At 36.1% G+C, this 22,391-nt stretch overlaps 1 protein-coding gene across 1 annotated transcript in view; it reads left to right on the forward strand.

The window, feature by feature from the left end:
* Nucleotides 1-22,391, forward strand: part of LAMA1 (laminin subunit alpha 1) — a 104,267-nt gene that overhangs the window by 72,118 nt on the left and 9,758 nt on the right. The window contains exons 35-57 of the mRNA XM_084508163.1: nucleotides 246-357; nucleotides 525-681; nucleotides 2,645-2,855; nucleotides 3,098-3,214; nucleotides 3,299-3,462; nucleotides 4,575-4,713; nucleotides 5,881-5,974; nucleotides 7,203-7,319; nucleotides 9,246-9,428; nucleotides 9,737-9,891; nucleotides 10,333-10,476; nucleotides 11,289-11,422; nucleotides 11,710-11,860; nucleotides 12,404-12,528; nucleotides 13,432-13,582; nucleotides 14,751-14,895; nucleotides 15,526-15,667; nucleotides 16,782-16,896; nucleotides 17,096-17,266; nucleotides 18,898-19,049; nucleotides 19,563-19,748; nucleotides 20,215-20,377; nucleotides 21,487-21,599. Coding sequence (XP_084364289.1) covers nucleotides 246-357; nucleotides 525-681; nucleotides 2,645-2,855; nucleotides 3,098-3,214; nucleotides 3,299-3,462; nucleotides 4,575-4,713; nucleotides 5,881-5,974; nucleotides 7,203-7,319; nucleotides 9,246-9,428; nucleotides 9,737-9,891; nucleotides 10,333-10,476; nucleotides 11,289-11,422; nucleotides 11,710-11,860; nucleotides 12,404-12,528; nucleotides 13,432-13,582; nucleotides 14,751-14,895; nucleotides 15,526-15,667; nucleotides 16,782-16,896; nucleotides 17,096-17,266; nucleotides 18,898-19,049; nucleotides 19,563-19,748; nucleotides 20,215-20,377; nucleotides 21,487-21,599 — 3,341 coding nt within the window. The remainder of the gene's footprint in view (nucleotides 1-245; nucleotides 358-524; nucleotides 682-2,644; nucleotides 2,856-3,097; nucleotides 3,215-3,298; nucleotides 3,463-4,574; nucleotides 4,714-5,880; nucleotides 5,975-7,202; nucleotides 7,320-9,245; nucleotides 9,429-9,736; nucleotides 9,892-10,332; nucleotides 10,477-11,288; nucleotides 11,423-11,709; nucleotides 11,861-12,403; nucleotides 12,529-13,431; nucleotides 13,583-14,750; nucleotides 14,896-15,525; nucleotides 15,668-16,781; nucleotides 16,897-17,095; nucleotides 17,267-18,897; nucleotides 19,050-19,562; nucleotides 19,749-20,214; nucleotides 20,378-21,486; nucleotides 21,600-22,391) is intronic.

A 22,391-nucleotide genomic window follows, 5' to 3' on the forward strand; every position in this document is an offset into this window, starting at 1 on the left:
AATTGATAAAAAAAAAATTCACTGATATCAGAGGCTGGAACTTTCAAAATAATGAAGTTGCAGGCATCTGAAAGCATGGAACTGTAATTTTTTTGACTCAGCGAGATGTGCCTTATTAAAAAAATAATTTCCTCTCAGAAAGTATTCTCAATATTGGGAATAAATGTAAAAATTGTAAACAATTGTCATTAAAATTGATAGTATTTTAACAGAACTGTCAAAGATTATCTCTGATTTTATTCCAGTCATCTAGAATTTTGAAAAAAGCTTGGCAGCTTAACACAATGACTCAGGAAACCAGGAATAAAAGTAAAGAACTGATTGGGTTTATTGACACGGTACATACAGCCATCAAAGGTATTCTGCTTTTAAGATATCACCATTTATTTGCACAATTTACAAAGGTATCTCCTTTGTAACTTTTTAAAGAACTATTTATTTGCACAGAAATGCTGCAATTTGTGCAGGAGTTTCACATACTCTTTTATTAGTGCTATGACTAAGTCGTTTATTCTCTTATTTAGTACTTGCTGAAGTTGCAGTGTCACTAAATGAAACACTGGATCTCCCACTGCCAAATGCTACATCTCAGAGCCTTCAGGATGATATTTCTGCCCAGCTAGATGCATTGCGCAAGAAAGATTTTGGTCAACAGCACTACAATGCTACCAGTCTCCTGAAGTAAGCCTAGTCTACTGGAAACTTTGTTTCACGTATATGTGTACTATGCAATACTGCTTCTTTGGGAGAGATCTGGAGAAATTTTGTGCCTTAATAATAGGCTGTGCTATTATAACTAGCCTTGCTGAAGCCATATGAACTCTGAATTTGGGGTTACCTTATTTGAAGATACTTCTGCATCTGATGTGATACTGATATAACCAAAGCCCGTTCATTCGGATGTGATACAACACAGTAAGTGAAAAGAGTCACTGATTTCAGTTGTAATCAGATCTGAATTTGATTCAGATCTGGCCCTAATACATATGGCTAGGAGATATGGTAGAACAGTTTGTCAGCTGCAAGCCCAAGAGTTGTCAGATCTACTTAAGGACATGATAATAGATAGTCGATGGAATATGTATTGACTAGATTTGCAAATGAAATGAAGCCAAACCAAACATCAGCATTATGAGCCACTGTTTAAAATTTGTATTTATTATCTTGATTTGCCTGCAATTAAAGGCTATTTTAAAATGGCTTTTGAATTCATTATTTATTGGTGCTTGTTGCCAGACTTGGCAATATAAAACATTGGCTATTCCCACAGTCAGCATAAATTTTGTTCCAACTTTAAAAATATGAAATATTGACCAAAGCTAGCTTTCACTGACACTGTGAGAATAGTAGTGCTGGCTTCAAGGGACAGAGGTTTAGACCAGGAATATTTCTGAAAAATTGATTTTTCTTTATTAAATCCTTTAGATTAGACAGAACAGAGTGTTTTTGGTTTTGTTTTTGTTTTTTTCAGGTAGGATATCTGATTTTTTTGACAGACTCCTGTGCTTTTCTTTGTGCTGAATATTAAGCTGTACAACAGCTAAACGAACGTGAAAATGGCATGGGAACGTACTGTTTATTCTTATATTTATTAGGAACTTGAAATAGCTTTTTTTCACTTAGTAAAATGTCTAATGTCCTGTCCCGTATTAAGAGAATGTTCTGACTTTCAGCATCAGCTTGAGCTGTTATACAAGGCATTCGTAAATTAAGTTTTTCAATTATATACTCTGTTGAAATTCCTGAAAGTTCTCTGGTAAGTCCTTTGACAGAATGAAGGAGAGAGTTAATAAGATTTATTAGATAGTCAGCTCTGCAGAATTTATCATGCAGTGCAGCTGTAAATTCAAAACTGACTTAAATAAGCAGCATTTTTTGGAATGCAGAAGTTACCACATGGCTTATAGTGGATTGAACTTGTGGTGACATACTGTTAAGCATCACTCATAACTTAAGTCTCCTCACGTTTGCCGTGCACGGTAGAATTTCCAAGCCATTTGGAATATATAATCTTTTTACTGTATACTGAAATAGAAGTCACCACTGTCTTGTAAAATACATTAATTCTTGTAACTTTTTAAGTTCATAGTTTCTGAGTTTGAGGACTCTGAATTATTAGTTTAAAGCAATAAATGCAAAAGCACATCTGCTAATCAATATGAAAGATAGAACGTATCATGATATAAACTATGCTGCTTCTACTTTGGCTAAAGATCAATATGATTTGAAATCAGATTAATAGGGACAAAGTACATAAATAAAACGTCACTTACAGGAGTTAATGTGTGCAGCATATGTGCAGAAACAAAGAGAAACAGAGGAGTAGAGTTTCAGGATCATTTTCAGTTCAACTTCTTCAGTATTAGAAAGTGTTCAAATGGATATGCAAATATTCCCAAATAAACTAGTTGAAGAGATTAACAACTGTCTAGATCTGGGAAGATTACCCAGGTAATATCTCTAACAGCTTTCAAAGGATAAGTACAGAGATGGTTTCTTTCAAGAGTCATTCTAATTATGCTGTTTATTTTTATTTGATATTTAAAACTTTCAGGATTCTTGCACATGTATCTTTCAGTTCTGGTTACTTGCTTCTTTCCAGTGTCATTGCTCTTAATTGATGATTTGATTTTCACTTTGCCAGAGCTGCAGAAAATTTGTTGCTCCTGGTTCAAAAAGAGTATCATAGACCCCAGCAGGAGCTTGCTGAGCTGAAAAAGAATGCAAGTCAGCTCTTATCAAAGCACAGCAGCAGACTGCAAGATGCCCAGGATCTGGTGAAGGAGGCACTGGCTAACATCAATGAGACCAATCGCTTGTTTCCTCTTATCTCTAGCAACCTGGGAGAATTAAATGTAAGACTGGACAATCTGCATTGTTATGCAAGAAATATCAAATGTGAAATTGTGTTTATAAGTTTCTTTTTTGACTTTCATAAAACTGTACGCATTTAAACACGTTAATCTGTGTAATATCTTAAGAACTCAAAACAAACCAGATACTTGTTTGAAAGCAAACAAAAAGATTATAGAATGTATGAACTTATCTGCACTAATTAACTTACAAACTACTATAAAACAATTGTTCTATGCTATAGGAAAAAAAGCTGAATATAAAGGAAGGTAAAGAAGCCTCAACCATGCTTATTAAAGAAGGAAGGATCCTAGTGAATGTTGCTGCTTCTGTTGTCCAGGATGTAAAGAACTCTACATCTGTAAGTTCTTAACATCCTTTTTGACACTGTCAAGTGGATTTTGTTATTGGAAAACAAAAAAGAGGAAAACATTTTGTTCGACAGAACCTGGAGGTCCACCAGGATGGGCTAGTTCTATGGAGTACCAACTTGCGACACCATGTGGATGAGCTGGTGATGCAGATGTCTGTGAGAGGAGTGCTCAACCTGGTATACAGAGCTGAAGATCATGCTGCCCAGTTCCAAAGACTTGCAGATGCACTGGAGAGGTAACAAACTCAGGGAAGATGAAATTGTGAGAGGCTTTATTTACATTATTGTCAGATTTAATTTAAATAGGTAGTAGTAGCTTAATCCTAGTAGTTTAAAGGGAACAAATCAGTTTTTATCCCCCATTTAATTTCAGTTGCTTTTCACCTCTAAGGTAGTGCACAGTGTCTTTATGAAATGATACAGAGGGGGTTGACAAGACTTGAATTTCATGTGGCTGACTTACACAGTAACGAGTGAGTTATTAAGTGCCCAGTGAATATATCACGGCATGACTTGAAAAGCTTGTGGTCTGTGCATGAATACTTCTTTGACAATATATCACTGAATCTCATCAAGAAGCTATTCTTGCTATGCCTGCATTATTGTTGCTATCAAAGCATCTTGCAGAAATGAGTGGGTTGCAATCCCAAATGGACTCAAATGCACTCTTAGAATTTTCAAGTTGGGAAGTTATTTGAGTTATTTCAATGGAAATAAATGGAAATAAAGTCCCAGGAATACTTCTAGGACTCTTGCTGCTTTGTCTTTTAAAATCAGCAGACGTGTGTTTAAAAATTAGCTTTTACAAGAATGGAAAATTGACACGTATTTTAAGTTCAGGAACAGAAGACTTTGCTTTGATTAACACTGAGCAAGTCTGCTGATTTTGCTGCAGCCAGACAAATCCAATAAAACAAAATTTGATATGGAATAGCTTTCAGATGTTCATATTTCTTCCTTGATTCTGTATTTTGCTTTGCTTTTGAGTTCCAGCTAGGAATGTGTTTCTGTTATGTTATGTTTAGGCAATGTGATTTGTTTGTTCTTCATGTAAAATGTCTATGCCTAAGTGGCTTTATAAATGGAAAAACTCACCATAAACAACAAGGAATAAAATATAAAATGAATTGCATTAGGTTTTCAGGTGATTTGGAACTGATTTTTTGGTTCAAAATAATTAACTGTAATGAAAGCCCTTGTGTCACTTTTGGGTACATTCAATTTTTAGAGTACATCTTTACTTTAGAGTATTCTAGAAAGATGTGCATGTTGTAAATGAAGACATAGAACTTGTTGTTTATGTTGCTTGATTCATAAAAAGAGAATTATTTGTTAATCTCCTGTTTAGTGGCCTCTCTAAAATAAGGAACGTGACTCTGAATGCAACTGCTGCTGTCTACACCCACTCCAATGTTAAAAGTGTGATTGAAAGAACAGAGAGTCTGGCAGATGATGCATCTAGAGTTGTGAATGGCCCGTTGGATCTGGTAAGTACTGATACTAGTATCTTAATTAACTTCCCTACCATTTTGGAGTATTGCTTCTTGCTTCTTGCACTTGCTGGAATCTGGGTCTTTTTGATGATGGCAGCCTTTTCTGCTGGCTAGAGTATACTCCATCCTGAATCTATTCTCCAAGGTGGTAATGGTACCAGATTTCAGTTCTGTCTACCTTGCTTTCCTCTTTGCCAAAGTACTATTTTTACTGTGATTTTTACATCTAACGCATGGTTAGCTGGACTAGATTTTGTTCTGTGTGTTTATCATCAGTCATCTAACATACATACCTGTAGGATTTAAGTTGACAGTCCTCTGGTGCTCCCTTTCTCTTTCAGAATTATTTAGCCACCTTCTTGCTTGACCTATCCCTATTCCACTTGTATCTGGATATTCCCAACCACAGTTGCTTTGCCTAGTTGAGGACATTTCATATTTTTGTCCTATCTGTCATTCCTCTGCCTTGCAAAAATATCAGGTTGTTATTAAAACAGTAGATTAGTAAATCCTGACCAGTTATTATTATTTTCATATTGTTCTGTTTTTCCTCTTTTATCTCTTTGCATGTTTCACGATTGTAAACCCAAGGAAAGAACGAGCTACATTTTACATGTGTCATGCATATTATTCCTGCAAACATAACAAATGCATATAATGTGATAGTGATCAAAATGTAATTGCTTTGTGAGCTTGTTTGTTATTTTATATTAGTCTGTCTTATTAAAACTTCACACAACATGAGTATTTTTCCAGATTTTCTAGATGGAGAAATGGGTTAAAAGAACACTTTAAAGACTGGAATTTTCAAATATTTCACTTAAAGGGCTCAGTGCTGAAAATTTTGACTTAGAACTGGTACTAAAATTACTGATGTTCCAAAAGGCAACAATGAATCAGTAGCACTGTTCAAACTAGAATTTAATAGTTTTTGTTTCAATCTTTTTTTTTTTTTTTTTTTTAAGTGACCCACAAAGAGATTATTGCGTCACACTCACGGACAAAAGGTTACAGCTTGGATTGTTTTTATTTATGCTTTATAAAATAATAAATAGAATGTCACCTAAATAGTGAGAATAATCAGTAACTTGCAGTAGACATCCAAAGATACTTAAATGTTTTCAATTGGACTGATTTCTATTATTTTTCTTTCTTCCTTAGCCAGAGGAGTCTCTCAGTCTTCTTGGAAAAGAAGCTCTACTGCTTAGCTCCAAATTTCAAAATGAAGCAAAAAATCTGAAGAAAAAAAGTAATGGTCAGTTCTTTAGATTTCACATTTCTGGTTCTGTTTCTTTTTCTGTATCCTGCTTGTGATGGATTTATTTTATCTTATGTTTTTAAACGAACATAAGGTAAGTTACAACATTGCATATGAATTTTTATACAACTGAGATTATTTTTGTGTTCAGGATTCAAGTATTGTTTTACTTTTTTGGTAAGAACGTAGTTAAGTAAACACTTTAAAATTAACCTTTACTATATCTCATTTCATAAAACATTCAAAGTAATACTTTCTTTAAATCACTGTTTTTCCGAATGCTATGAATTAAGTCATTAGGGTCTGTGCAGTAGTTGAAGGACAAATGTAATTCTTGAAGAAATGCATTCATCCAATTTGATCTAATAGATCATGGATTACATACAAGTATGTAGGACAATATATCTAAATAATATTGTTTTTCTTGATCCTTTTACACAGTTGAAATACAATAACAAGATGAATATTTTTTTTGTCTGTAAAAAGTGCCTTTTGGCTCAGCATCCTGCTATAAATTCCAAAATCCTTTTAGCTTGTTGTTACTCCAGAAAGATCAGCAAAGCTTTTTAGTTTGCACCACAGAAGTTCAAAACCATTTTGAACACGACTGTTTAGGAGCAGCATCTGGCCCTATGGAAGCTGTGGACAAAACTGGTTAGAAGATGCATGTTTCACAAAGAAAAACAGTAACTGTAAAAAGGTCTTTGCTTTGAGTATCAATGGCTTTTAGAAATGTATAATTTTTTTGTAATTTGGATGGACAGAATGCACACTTTGTTGTTCATTCTGATCTACATATTTTCATTATTAGTGAAAGGATTCTGCGAACAACTCACAAACAAGAAAAAAGAAAGACACTCCTCCTTTCAGTTTCTACTGTCATATATCAAAAAAAAAACAGTCAAGAACATCATAAAAATTATAAGGGTTTGCCATCTTGGAAACATTATAATTTATAGCTTTCTCCCTGACTATGTTTCTACCATTTCAGTCCAATGGAATTGTCCAAAAAGGATAGCTTTGCATGGAACAGCGCCCACAGGAGTTTATTTGGACATACTGCATTAATTTTAGGTTAATGTTTTTAAAACACTCTTTCTGTTGAGGAAAACAAAGTTTTATTTGATTAAATAGCCAAATGCTTATTATCTTTGTATGTTGGTTTTGTGTGGACTGTATGGTATTTGTTTATGCACAGAAAAATCACAATTATTTTTTCCAACAGGCCTTGTATTTGAATTGAATGGATTGAACAAAAAGGTAGAAAAGATTCATGAAAGTGCTATTAAAATTGTCAACCAGCTTAATGATTCCCTGATGACACTAAAAGCATTGCCTAATGGTAAGTGAAATCGGTATTGATATTCTTCTTGTTACAGAACAGTCCAGTACAATCATAATAAAATCCTGCCTATCATCTGATGGGAGAAACCTAGCAACAAACTAGACTGGAGACTCATTTAGCTTCCTGCCTTACAAGGAATATTTTCCATTTTTAGTAACCATAAAACATAATTTGGTTATTATACAGGGTCTGTAGTCTGATTCCCATTTCACACTGTGGTAAATCAGGAGGGGATCTGAAAGCAATGGAATTACACTAGTATGAGAAGAGAATGAAGTCCTAGAATATTTGATCCCACATGGAGAGAAACGTTATATGACGTGATGTTTTGCTTTCTTTTGATATCTTGTTTCAAAATCATTTCTTCTCTGCTACCCATCTTATCATGTGCATCTAAATATTTTCTAGTTGTAAAAGCTGAATTCATTTAGCCAATGAAATGTTCTTTTGGTGTTTTTCCAAAGCAAAACCAAAAAATCCATTTTTTTTAAAAAAAGTCATTATTTTGGATAAAGAGGAGTCCTAGAGCTTCACTGAAGCTAGTAAAGAAAATGTCTTTCATGTTGTGAAGAGGAGGGTCTGAAATACTTTACCAACTTTTATTTTTTATTTTTTTTTAAGGTAAATTAACACTCCTAAAGGAGTGCATGGGTTGTTGGGTTTTACTGTATCTCCAGATTAGAACACTAAGTCCAGAGCTTTAAAATACCCTTTTTATTGCTCAGGCTCTTAACTCACACTAAGGAGTGATATTAGTGACGATGTTACACTGGACATTAATTGCAGGATGCTATCTGACATTAAGGTACACGTTAAAAATGAAAGCATCATTAAAATCATGGAACAGCCCTCCTTAACTCATAGCTTAATGATGTTTGATTTTAATTTGTTGTTTTATTTCTTGAAGTTTTCTGGTTTTTATCTGGACAGAGATTAATGATTGTATTGCCCTCTGCCTAGGGTAGTGGTAAGAAGGATCCCTGCAGACCTAAATCAGGCCTTTTGTGCCAGTTGCAGCATCTTCCCTCTATTCCTGGCACAGGGACTGTAAGGGGCAGGCTGATAATTGGAGCAGTATGCTCACTTTATAAGTGCTCATATCCAAAAACAAAGGGTGTAATAGGCCTTCTGCCTTGCCAGCTTTCTGCAGGATGCAAAAAGTGAGTTTCAGACTAGTGACTTGGGGTGCCAGCATTTGTTCAAGGAACTTAAAAACTGTGACCTTGATGTGTTCAGATAACCTCCCTGTTGGAACAGACAGAATGAAGTTCTCCGTCACATCATTCTCTGTCTACATTGTTTTCAGAGCTGGTCACAAAAAATGAAACTTCTTTTTTACCCCAGAATTCAAACTTGGTTTAATCAATCTTTTTATCAAAAAACTTGAAAATCTAAAGTGACTAGACTTAATTGAAATTGCAGTATAGTCTATTATGTATATATATTTGAGGAATACGGTATTATATATGTGCGTATATGTGTATGAGCAGACATTTACATGTATAGCTATATCCATATCTATATCACCAGCATGGGAGCATCTACCATGTTTTTAGTTCAGGGCCATAGTCATGGCCATTTTCCACCTTACTAACTGGGCAAGAGGAGTTTGCACCAGCCTACTCTGGCCCTCCAGTTTCACAGGAGGTAAAGTTCTCACTCTGTAAGACACGGGGCATTCAATAGCTACGCAAAATTAAGTATCAATAGGTCTTGGTTTGGAGCTCCTCTTATAACCTGAAGTAAACAAAGAGATAAAAATATAACTCTTACTATAAAAAGCCTGTAACTGACAGCATTTCTAATGTTTTGATTATGGCTATAACTGTGTTGTTATGAAGCAGGCCAGGCATTTATTGCTCTCAAGTATTTATGAAAGCTGTGGTTTTATTTTTTAATCTGTGAACTGCCACTGTCTTTCAGGTACAAGGAAATATGTGCTTGAGGTGAAAGAGCTGGCCGTGTCTGCAAACACCAGCACCGTGGTGGGTTTAAGCCACTTTGGGGACTTCAATCAAAAGCTCCTGAATACTTCGTCTGCATTGTCCCGAGTTAATGACACATTGAGGAAAACTAGTGAACTTATAACTGATTCATCAAAAGTTGGTAAGTTTGCTGCTTCATTACTCTGTAGAAATGTCACTGCTTGCAGAAACAGTACTAATATTAAAGTTTAATGGGCATTAAATATGTCTGATGGACTGAAAGTTTCATCCCAGTTCAATAAAATTGGGCTAACTTTTTAAAAGACCTCTAGAGGAGTCTCATAGGATGCCTTTAAGTATGCACATTCCTTACTGATATTTAACATTGCTGAAAACAAAATGGTCAGAAATAAGTTAACTATTTTAGCAATTAAATATTTTAGCATTTCTCTTTCAACCTGCTTCAACGTTTCATTTACATTTTGCCAGCAATCACAGCTGAAAAACAAGTTAAAGAGGTCAAAGCACAAGCAAGTCTTTTACTTAATAAGCTGAAACCTCTGAAAATACTAGAAGAGAACCTCAGCAGAAATTTGTCTGAAATTAAAGAGCTCATCAGCCAAGCCCGCAAGCAGGCAGCATCTGTAAGTACCATCACTGCAGACTTAACTGGCTTCACTTTCATGTTTAACACAGAAATTCTTTGAGAATTTCTTTGAGAATTTCTGTATCTTTATTTTCTGAAATCACTAAATTGGCTTTTTTTTTTTTTTGATATATGAGCTTTTGACCAAAGATTTATTGTTATTTTCTGAGGTATTTGAATAGTTTGATCTATTGGCTTCAAATCTCATAACTGGATGAGTGAATTATGACACTTTCCTTTCTTCTCTATCTGGGAATCTCTTTTTTTAGCGATACCTAGGAGACTGATAAGATCTAACCCCAGTAGCAATACTAAAGTCACATGAAAGTATCTCAACAAATTGCTTTTATTGGTTGGTCAGAAGCTAAGTACATATTTCAGAAATATATGCTGTGTACACTGAAGATTGTTTGGATTCCATTTCCTCTTTTCCCCACAGATTAAAGTTGCGGTGTCAGCAGACAGAGATTGCATTCGTGCCTACCAACCCCAGATTTCATCTACAAATTACAACACTCTGACCCTTAATGTGAAAACTGCTGAACCAGATAACCTCCTTTTCTACCTGGGTAGCAATGGAAAGGTAAGTTTCTGATGTACATTCATCAGAGGTGATATTAATCAAATACTTTAAATGGCCATATATATAGTTTTTTCCTACTTGAATTCAAACTAAGAACCCAAATGTGACTGCTTGCAGACAAAAGTGGTCTCTAAGGGTGGAAATATTTTTATGCCTTTGACTGATTCCATGGAGATCCTCAAAGGCAGAGAATAAAAGCACTTGATTTGTTAGCATTGCTTCTTGTCCGTGTCATGAATCTCCACCTTTTCCCATTCTGTGTATTAACCTCACAGAGTGTGACACTCTGTGTGATGTTTTCATAGTATGCTGAAGTACATCAGGCATTTTGTTATCACAGAGAGGACTGAATTTGGCCCTCATGAGCACAGCACATCTACCTGGTTGAAAAGGAGCATGACAGCTTAGTGTCATGTTGCCTTTCTCTTCCTTCCCTCTCCCATTCTAATAAATGCACAGCTGTTACTTCATTGTGGCACACTATCATATGATAATACTTTTTCATAGACTGGTTCGTCACTTTACATATACTCAGAAAGAAGTTCGTATTTGTATGTGTATGTAAACAATATCACGTCTTTATCAAGTCTTTATTTAAAAAAAGACTCAACTGCTTGTCTGTAAGCTGAGTTTCTTTGTTTCATTAAAGGTTTTTCTTTCACTGGGCTTGATTTCACTAAAAGTAAACTCTAAGGATGTGCGGACATGAATCTGGAAAGATTTTCTCAATGTTACATGTTAAAATTAAATATATAGAATAGAAACAGCATGCTCAATATGAAGTATTTAAAATAAGCACTGCTGTTTTTCAGACAGACTTCCTTGCAGTAGAGATGCGACGCGGTAAGGTAGCTCTTCTTTGGGATTTGGGCTCTGGATCAACAAGAGTGGAATACCCTGATCTTCAAATTGACAACAACAAATGGCACAGAATACACGCAACCAGGTAGTTAAAGTGTGAATGACATTATTATTGGAGGTCTAAAAAGACAATCAGAAATAAGTTTGGTGGAAACTGAGATAAGGATTTTTTGTTTTGTTTTTTAAATTTGATTGCTGTATTATAGAAATGTCCATCTACTTAGTGAATGAACTCACCAGAAACCACACAAAACATCTGCTGAGTTTTCTAATGACAAGATACTTCTTATCCTTAAAGAGAGAAGTTGATAGCATGTGCTGATTAAGCTTGGTGTTTTCTAAAACTGCTTATTATTATTTTTGAATTGGCAGGTTTGGAAAAACAGGTACACTCAGCATAGAGGAAATGAACTCCAATCAGAAGTCTTCATCTAAATCTGCAACCTCTCCTGGGATAGCCAGCATACTAGATGTTAACAAATCAACACTGATGTTTATCGGAGGACTTGGGGGGCAAATCAAGGTTCAATTCTGAAATCAGTATTCTGTTATATGTTATTTTTGTGATGTTTGAGATACACCTTTAACTTAGCAATAATCACATGAGTTGGTTATTTCATCAAGAAATGCCAGGTACTTTGAACCTAAAGCAAAGATGCTGTAAGGAAGTTCTTCAGTATTCTGAACTTAGTTTTGCCTGGAAAATTCAGCATAAATTGTTCACCAAGATAGGCTCTGTGTGCATGTATAACGCATAGATATTACATGTTGAACTCCTTTTTTTTGGTTTGCTCTTCCATGGCTTCTTTTGGGTTGCCATTGTTCATGCAATGAGAAATGTGAGTAGGTCAAGGACATAGTTATCTCACTTTTTTACTTGCTGCAAATCTAATCTATTATGATTTAAATGGTAATTGTTAATAGTTATGCTAAGCCATGTTCTTTTATTATGACTTAAATATAATTAAAATTTTAGAGTTCAAGAAAAATAAGCAAGCAGAAATTTGGCTGTATAAATTTCAGAATACTTAACATTAATTGTATTCATAAAATATTTCTCTTACAGAAATCACCTGCTGTTAAGGTGACACATTTTAAAGGGTGCATGGGAGAAGCATCCCTGAATGGCAAATCTATTGGTCTTTGGAACTACATGGAAAGAGAGGGCACATGCAATGGGTGTTTTGGAAGGTATTTTGTCTTACTCTTTTGAAATAAATTTAGAGTCATGTAGAAAATATATTTCTGTTGCAGCCAAAAATAACAAACTCAGGCAAATTGCAGTGCTTCATTGATCATTAACTTACAATTCTGAATATGTTAATCTGAATGTGCTAGTGGTGTCAAATAACTTAATTGTGCATAATTTTATCACTTATTAATACTTTTTTAATAGAGTTCTGTGGTTGTGATCTGTTTTGTGCACTGATTGGGGACTGTCAGTAAATCAATATATTTTGGAATGTTTGTCTTTCAGTAATTTGTAGCAAGATACATTTATTCTTTCCAAGCATCAGACACACTGTAAAGCACTCTTACGAAAAAGTCCAAAACTGTAGCCACTGAGCTTGCTACCCATTCCTGTGTGTGACAGAGTGAAAGGTGATTGCAGACTGTGCTATTTTTATGTTTAAGGAATGGAAAAGAAAGTTGATTGTTTTCCCTTTTGCAGAACATTTCGTGTAGAAACAGCAGAGGGTGCTGCTTGATTGGATGAGATATTTTTACAAAATCTTATATTACAGAAAAAGAGGCTAATAGAAAATGTATTGTAAATGCTCTTAGGCAAATCATTTTGATAAATGTATCACAAGTTTAAAGTAAGAGGGTGTATGTTGTAGCAATTATTTTATCTTCTATATATCCTTCCCTGAGGCTAAAATATGCATTGTGAGATTCTATAATGAAAGTGGCCTTTGGCTGGAATCCTTTAGTTATTTGTAACATCAAGATTCAAGCTTCTTTCTGCACTTTCTAATCATACTGCCTAGGGCCTGCACCAACTGATTTAACTTTTCTTATATTTTATATAAAAATGACTGGAAAAACACAAATCTTCAGTTAACATTTTAGTTCTCTTCTCAACTTCCATAGCCCACAGGATGAAGACACTTCATTCCATTTTGATGGCAGTGGATACTCAGTTGTGGAGAAGGCTCTTCGCTCAACAGTGACTCAGATAATAATATTTTTCAGCACCTTTTCACCTAATGGGCTTCTTCTATATCTTACTTCAAATGGCACTGTAAGATTTGGATTCCTAAACTATCAAAATTTGTGTTTAGATCACTTGATAATTTCTCGCTTCAATTTATCTGTGTTAAAACAAGTTATTATCTTTGTATATATTATCATCTGTGATTGATATTATGAGACAAAGGAACAAGAGAACATGAACATGAGACAAGAACTCTAGAGATAACTCTTCAGAGCAAATGTTCATATATACTAAGGCCAGGATTAAGCAATGAAAAGAATTATCCATCCATTATCCATTTTAATTCTGAGAGAAAAAATAATGGTTAATTAACTAAAGACAAGAAGAAGAAGTAGGGATGATGAACTAGTGGTGTTTTTTTTGTTGTTTGTTTGTTTGTTTTTATTTTCTTTTTCCTCTATTGGAGAAATCTTGCCAGGATGTAAAATCTTTTGGAATTGAGCTTGCAGGAGGAGAGGAAAATATATTATTGAATAGAAATATTAAATAAAAGCCATGAGATTTGAATTCAGTAAACTGAAATAAATTAAATAAAATCTATCCTCCAAGAGCAGCATAACCTAGACCCATGTCTAGACCTCCATTGTTATGTCATACAGTTTACCACGTACTTTGGTGATTTTCCTTTTCCTGAAGGAGAACAAAGCTTTGTTTAGATGCAAATTGTTCTAGAGGCACTACATAATTCATTTGATTTATGTACTCACTGCTTGAATGTGTTACACAATGATATGTGACTTAAATTTTACAATGTACAGGGAGGCAGTTTCAATATGATATAGAAAGACTCTTGCTTCTGTTGGTCTAAATAGATGAGAAGAAGTTTTTCCATCTTGCAGAAAGAACACTATTGTTTGATCTTTATGATAACAGTCAAATCAAATTACTTTCAATCAAAATATAAGAAAGCAAATGTGACATTTGTTGTTTAAACTTCTGCCTGCTGAATAATCAAGCTTGCTGATTAATTTAAGTAAGAACAACAACAAAACAAAGGAAAGACATCCTGATGAAGTACAAAGAATTTAAATTTCCTAAATATAGCAAAGATAAATGTCTTCTGCCCAACAAATAGCCTAGGTACAAGAGATATTAACCCTTCTTCACACAGTAGGCCAAACCTGCCAAGTATGCATCCTTTTGGAAGATTTTATTTCCACTAATTTATTTATTTTTTCTTTTCTTTTTCTCCCAGAGAGATTTCTTGTCCCTTGAGCTTGTTGATGGCAAAGTGAGACTGACTGTTGATCTAGGTTCAGGACCTCTTGCTCTTACAACAGAAAATCGTTACAATAACGGAACCTGGTATAAAATTTCATTCAGTCGGAACAAGAAACAAGGTAGGTTTCAGGCTGAAAAAACAGGTGTCTGCACACATACAAACGTTCCCCGCAGGGGAACATCACTGCAACCAAATCTGGACACTTCCAATGCAGAGATTCTTTAGCAGCCATTCCGATATTACTTTGCTAAAATAAGACAGCAGAAATACAATGCAAATCTGATTCTTAATTTGGCACATCTTATAAAGAGCAGGCAGTGCAGAAGCTGCCAGAAAACATATCAATAGTCCTTAAACAAGAGGTCTTTTTCCAAGCCTGTATATTGGGGAACATGTTTTCTTATGGGCAGTTTCTTAGTAAATCGTACAACAGAGCTTTGGGGCCTGTGTTTGGGACGTAATGCATTATGATGGAAGTAATGCATTACAAATGATATGTGTTAATAGTTCATATTCTCATATATGCATTTTCCTGTAGACTTCCCCAGATTTGATTTTGACAGAGAAGAATGAATGAGATTAAAAGAACAGCTGGAAGTACAATAAATGACTCACTCAAGAAATAAGAAGATTGTTCATACAAGTTTGACTAAAAGCATACGTTTTCCTTTACTAGAAGCGAGATTGCCAAAATAGAAGAATCAGTATTGGTGTCCTCCTCTAGATCTTTACTATCTTTTCTTTTCAGGAATGCTGGCAGTTATGGATGCATATAACCTTAATTATAAAGAAACCAAGCAAGGAGAATCTCCCGGGGTTGCCTCAGACCTGAACCGCTCTGATAAGGACCCAATCTTCATTGGTGGGCTTCCGAGATCAAGGGCTGTGAGGTAAAGTGTGGTCCAACTTCTTCCCCTTTGCTAAGAATAAGCAGAGAGGAAGACATTAAACTCTGATATTCCACTGACATTAGTGGAAATCAGTGAAGTCTGACATCTTGCTGAAGATCTGTCTTTCTATCTGTCTTTCACCTTTAACTCTTAATATGGTGCTTTTCACTACTATGTCTGATCAGTTCAGATCAGGGACAACCTATTTTTCCCCTCTGTGGGTGATTTCTACAGCAGCCACCTGCTCTTTGTGTCCTGCTGCAGCAAGCGGTGCCTGCAGTGATGCTACTCTGATCTGTGAGACTCATGCTTTCCAGCTGGCATTTATGGTCAAAACTGCACTTTGGGATAAAAGTTCTACTTCACAAAGGAATTGTAATTCAGTTTTGACCTTTTGAAAATTCACGTTTGAACAAATACAAGAGAACTAAATGTAAACAGATCAACAAAAATCACTACAAATATACATGTATGTTTTATGCAGGTCTCTAGTTTTTACTTTTTGTATTGTACATCCCTGCTGAACTTGTAAAGCCACAGTTGTTCCAATGGATTCACTTTGAAAAGATAAATATGACTAAAAGAAAAACTTAATTGAACTGTCTCAACAGTAAGGTAAACTCTAGGGCAGTATTTATCTCTGTATAGTTATTGCTCTCAGCTGCAGTCTTGCTAATATTAAATGGCATAGGAGCCTGGAAGGGATTATGGCAGGACAGTCTTAGATTTCTCTGACTTAAGTGTCCTCCAGTCTTATGAAATGAAATGAAATGAAATGAAATTGAATTGCTTGGTAGTATAGAGCTACAATTACCCTCCCATACAAGAGCCATCACATTTCAGCTGAAGGTTCAGCTGAAAGTTTTGGAAAATGAGCTCACCTGTGAACACAGCACTACGCGCTTACGGGTTTCTATTTGGGTACAGTGCTATCTGGCTCTTTTTCACCCTGTTTAAGGGTAAAATCCAAATTACCCCTCTTTTTGCCTACACTGGCCTGACTGAATTCTTTAAAACAGATTCTCTCTTTTTCATATTGAAAAGAGCTTAATATTTTATCCCAGAATATTCCAAGTACTACTTCTTGGAAAAAAAGCCTCTTTTTGTCTTTCAGAAAAGGTCTGAATAGTAGAACGTATGTGGGATGCATCAAGAATCTGGAAATATCCCGTTCAACCTTTGACTTGCTTAGAAATTCATATGGAGTAAGAAAGGGCTGTGTATTGGAGGTAGGAGACCCTTGGGTTTTGTGATCTGAATTAATATTATTGAACAACGAACAGTAATGCTTGTGAAAGAATATAGTGAGTTGAAACGGTGTGATCTGGAAAAATTCTAAGCTAATTAATCTATGTGTGAAATTATTTTTTCTCACTGGGGTCTACAACAGGACAAAGCCAGTAATTATTTCTCTTGCTCATAAAATAGCCTATTCGTACTGTGAACATCTTGAACAATGGATATATTGAGTTGGAACCTAAGTCTTTAAGTCCAGAATCAGAACTGATGGCAACTTTTGCTACAAAGAACAGCAATGGCATCATCCTTGCTGGACTCAGTAGAAGAATGGAGAAGCGACAACGCAGACAAGCACATTTGGCAAGTACTGAAAAAAAATATGTTTTTTGGTTCTGTTTTTACCATTTGTATTTTAAAATATCGTCAAATTTGTATGAAAGTAATTCGCAAAAGATGAGAAATAAATATCTGATCAGATATTTCTGATGGCTGTATGGCTGCATACAGAGAGTTGCAGTCAACAGCTCTGTGCCAGTGTTGAGTGGTGTCTCTCAGGAGTCGGTCTTGGGACTGAAAGTGTTAAATATTTTTATCTTTAACGACATAGACAGTGGGATCAAGTGCACCCTCAGTAAGATTGCATATGACACCAAGCTGAGTGGTGCAGCTGATACACCAGAAGGAAGGGATGCCATCCAAAGATACCTGGACAAGTTAGAGAAGTGGGCCCACATGAACTGAACTGAAGTTCAACAAGTCCAAGTGCAAGGTACTGCACCCGAGTCAGGGCAATCCCAGGCATGAGCACAGACTGGGAGAAGAACTCACTGAGAACAGCCCCGAAGAGAAGTACTTGGGGCTTCTAGTGGAAGAAAGGCTTGACATGAGCCAGCAGTGCATACTTGAAGGCCAACTGCATCCTGGGCTGAATCATCAGAGGAGTGGCCAGCGGGGCGAGGAGAGGTGATTGTCTTCCTCTGCTCCACCCTTGTGAGACCCAACTTGGAGCCCTTCATCCAGGTGTGGGGCCCCCAGCACAAGAAGGATGTGGGGCTGTTAGAGCGGGTCCAGAGGAGGGCCACAGGGATGATCAGAGGATCAGAGGGCTGGAACACCTCCTATGAAGAATGGCGGAGAGAGCTGGGGATGTTCATCCTGAAGAAGAGATGGCTCTGGGAAGACCTCATTGCAGCCTTTCAGTACTTTAATGGGGCTTGTAAAAAAGATGGAGAGTTACTTTTTACCTGGGCAGATAATGAATGATAGGACAAGGGGGAATGTTTTTAAAGTAAAAGAAAGGAGATTTAGATTAGAGGTCAGAAGGAAATTCTTCACTCAGAGGGTGATGAGATACTGGCACAGGTTGCCCAGAGAAGCTGTGGATGCCCCATGGCTGCAGGTGTTCAAGGTCAGGTTGGATGAGGTCCTGGGCAACCTGATCTAGTGGGTGGCAACCCTGCCCAGGACAGGGTTGTTGGAACTAGGTGATCAGTTAGCAGAGACTTGTTGAAAAGATCCAGAATACCTCTGGAACAAAAAAACTGCACATGAACTACACACTGTGTATTACTTTCCACTTCTGATAGTCAGAAGTCAGTTAGTGAAGCATTTGAGATGAACAATGAACTCATACCTGGTGGACTGTTTTGGAGCTCTTAGAATCCAAAGATGAAGTGTTAGTAGGAATACCGGTCCCTCTCTATTTCCTTATTCTAAGCTGGTATGTGTGTCTATACAAACAGAAACCTGATTTTTTTACCTGATTTTTTTATTGTGACCAGAGAAATGTTCAACTTTCTTGTCTCCTGTTAGAAGGCTTTGCATTCTGTGAGGTACCAATATATACCTACTAGTCTTCGAGTTTCGTTAATATTTGTTTACAGCAAAGTTGGAGGCAAATTTGTCCAAACTATGTTCTATTAACACATTGAATGAGCGACAGAAAATGGAGTTGCATTTAAAAAAAAATAATCTTCTGGTTAAATCCACAGCCCTTCTTTTCCATCATGCTGGTTGATGGTCATCTTGCAGTGCATATTAATGCTGGAGATAGAACAAGTACTAGAAAAGTAATTCTTCAGTCTGCTAATGGAACGTACAGTGATGGACAAGAACACTCTCTTATCCTAATTCGGAATAAGAGGTACATGTGACTGTGAACAGTTCTACCTGTTTAATTATTGTATGCCATTGTCAGTTCACTGCACTCTCTGAGGAACTGCCTTTGCTTGATCATTAGGTGAAATAATCAAAGTTGTGTTTTTTCTGCTGTTAATGGAGGTGTTTGATTGATATGGTAATTATATACAGCACACAGCCACGGATTAAATTGTATTTAAAAGCACTCAAAATCTCCAGACAGATTGGGCCACTTGAGTGAAGATGCTAAATAATATTAGAAAAAATACAGCTATCAAAATAATTTAGAAACATATCTATCAAAATAGCTTGGAAAGATACTCAACAAATCTCTACATGTTAAAAATTATCTACAGAAGTTCTTCTATTTTTTTGTTATAGACATTGAAAGGATTACCAAAGTTATGAAATCTTAATTCCTTAGAACAGGATATTTCTGAGGATAAAAGGAATATTGTTGATTTGAATAAGAATGTCTGAGGCCCTTGTTGAATGTTTTTCTACTTTATCTTTTTAGGATCATAACTGTACAAGTGGATGAAAGTTCCCCTTCAGAACTGAGGCTTGGTTCATCAACAGAAATGAGTCCCATGAATATTTCCAACTTCTATGCTGGTGGCATTCCAGCAGGAGAGAGCTTCTTAGGGCTAAAAATGACTGGCTCCTTTCGTGGCTGTATCAGCAATCTTATTTTTAACAAGGAGTAAGTCAGAGTGGTAATTTCCATGTTTTGGAAAACTGTACGGTAATTAGTAATTGTAGTTTGTAATTGTTTTCATAAAATTACCCACTTGTTTTTTAACATGATACAAGCCTTATGCTAATGATCTGTTATCAAAACATGCAGAAAATTAATACTGAGTATTACCAGCTACATTTCTAAATAACATTAATAATGTCTTTAACGTGTATATAGATGCTGCACAAAATGCAACCCTCTGCTGTAGTCTCATCTGCATACATAAATAAAATAGTCTTCAACAAATATTTTCTATTATCATTGTTCTATGGTCAGATTATTTAACTCTTTTCAATCTTCTTGTGCCAGCATGCTGCTGATTTTTTTTCTCCTATTACCAGTGAAAAACCTTGTAAAATACTCTCCCTGTGCTTGTAAAATGTAGGGATTTGGGATTTCACCTTTTAATGTATTACTTCTTAAAACACAGACTTTTGGATTTCACCACTTCCATGAAGTATGAATATGTGGATATGGACAGCTGCTTTTTGTCAGAGAAGCCTAAACCAGCCATACAGCTAGAAGACTTTGATATTCAACCTGAACTTCAGGCTTTACCGGCTCCCATGAGGCCTCTTACAGATTCAAAAAAAGTATGTATTATAACAAGTCTCTATTGCCTCTTTTAGGAAAGAACTCAGGAGAAAGCTGCATTTCAGCTTTGTGGAGAATCTTCAAAATATGGGCTGTATAACAAATATAGTTTCTTCTATGGTATGTAGGTGGTCAACAAATGTGGATTTTAATTGATTATTTCCTATGAAAAATTGAGATAGAAACCTGTGTAGCAGGTCTTTTGAAAGGGAAATGTAGTTAGGTTTATCATTGTTCAGGCAGCAACACTAAAAAGAAAAGTGGAGTGATAATCCCTCAGCAGAAGGACTTGACAGTAATTATTATCTTTAGTGTGTTCCTGCCAAAGTGACACCATGCTGAGGTTTGCATTAGCTGTGCAATTTAGCATTCACATTTTCCTGGTCACACACGTACAGTCTCTGGTCTGTGTCAAGGACAAGGCACAAACCATTATAGAGACACAGTGCCTGAATACAGCTTGCTTGGAACCTGTTTCCTCTCACACAGTCCCTGTTCCCAAGAGAGAAGGCAGCATTTCATCTCTCCTTCTGCAGCTGCACATCTTTATGATGAAGTGTTTCCAAAGCATCTTGAAATCATTTTTCTGTGGCAAAAGAAAGTAGGATTTTATGCATTTCATACAACTGTGGCTATAAAAAGAAACAAGCTGTCCTTACAGCTAAAGTATAGCTTTGACTCATGCTCTGTTACTCAGCTTTTTATTCCCTAAATCATAACAAAAATGTGCATCCTCACTAAGTGGTAAAATACTTCTACTAAGTCCATAAGATTTTCACTGAAATTCTACTCCATCTTCCAGCATTCATTATCAAAAGGACTATCAATTAAGAGAAATGTGAATGAATACATCTCGAACTATAAACATTTCTCGATAGAGAAGGCCAGTGTTATTCGTGAGACATAGCTTAATCATTACAACTAATTCTCTCTGAGACTAATGCTAGCTTGAAAGTATTAGTAGTTTAGCTTACTGATGTTACTCTCTGCTTTGTGGCTATCATGTGGCTCTGTTTTTTTTCTTACAAAGTTCAGCATGGGTGCATTGTCATTCAGCATTGCTGACAAGCAGCCGATACTGTTCTTAATGAAGTCCTTTCATTAACAGGTAGTATGTGCAAAAGATGAGCTGCCTGATCATGTTCAAGGTGCCCATCAGTTTGGACTTGCCAAAGGCAGCCACTTGACACTGCTCTTCAATCAGTCTACTGTCAGGAAGAAGTGAGTATCTCCTGAATCACGCATGCACACCTGTGTTATCTTGTATTGAGCTACTAGAAGTGAGATGATGGTTTTCATGCAGAATTATGAGTTTTGAACATGGACCTTGCCTCAATTTCTGTGAGTTCCTCATGGAAGAAGGTATCATAACCACTGGATCATGATTAGCATGTCCCTAACACGTTTGTGGTTGTGACTTTATCAGAGTTCTGCTTTTTTTTTTTTTTTCCTTCATAATTAAGAGCCCTATTGAACCTCCTGTAAGCATTTTGGATTTCTGTTTTCCATATTCAGACCTCAGCTGTTCCTTGCTTCTTTGGGTAATGCAGATAACACCTTGCCCTCTCCTTTGGATTTTCTGCAATTGTACCTTCTATGTCTGTTTTACTCCCCAGGTCACCAAAGGAGATAAGACTACTGGAAAGAGTCACTCTTTTCTTCTTAGTTACCAAATATAAACATTACAGGGGTTGATGCTCTACAGGTCTAACCTAGTGTCTCCATAATAAATGACTGCTCCATAAATAGCTTTTTGGGACCAAAAGACTAGAAGCAGCTCCTCTACCTTTAAGCTTCTCTCTGTTCTCACTCTACTCATTTATATTCCAGCAAGTCTGGCCAGCAGTAATGGAATTTGTTCCTTCCTTGGGGCAATGGGCAAGCCTGCAGTTGCAAACAGCCAAGCCCATCCCTCTTAAAACCCAGCTCAGTGTGTGACAAGTTCTTTTTGCATTTCTAAGAGGTACAGCACTGATTTGTATTATGAAATACATTATAGGTCATGCTTTCATA

The sequence above is a fragment of the Aythya ferina genome (assembly GCF_964211825.1).
Source record: "Aythya ferina genome assembly, chromosome: 2".
Classification (NCBI taxonomy): Eukaryota; Metazoa; Chordata; class Aves; order Anseriformes; family Anatidae; genus Aythya; species Aythya ferina.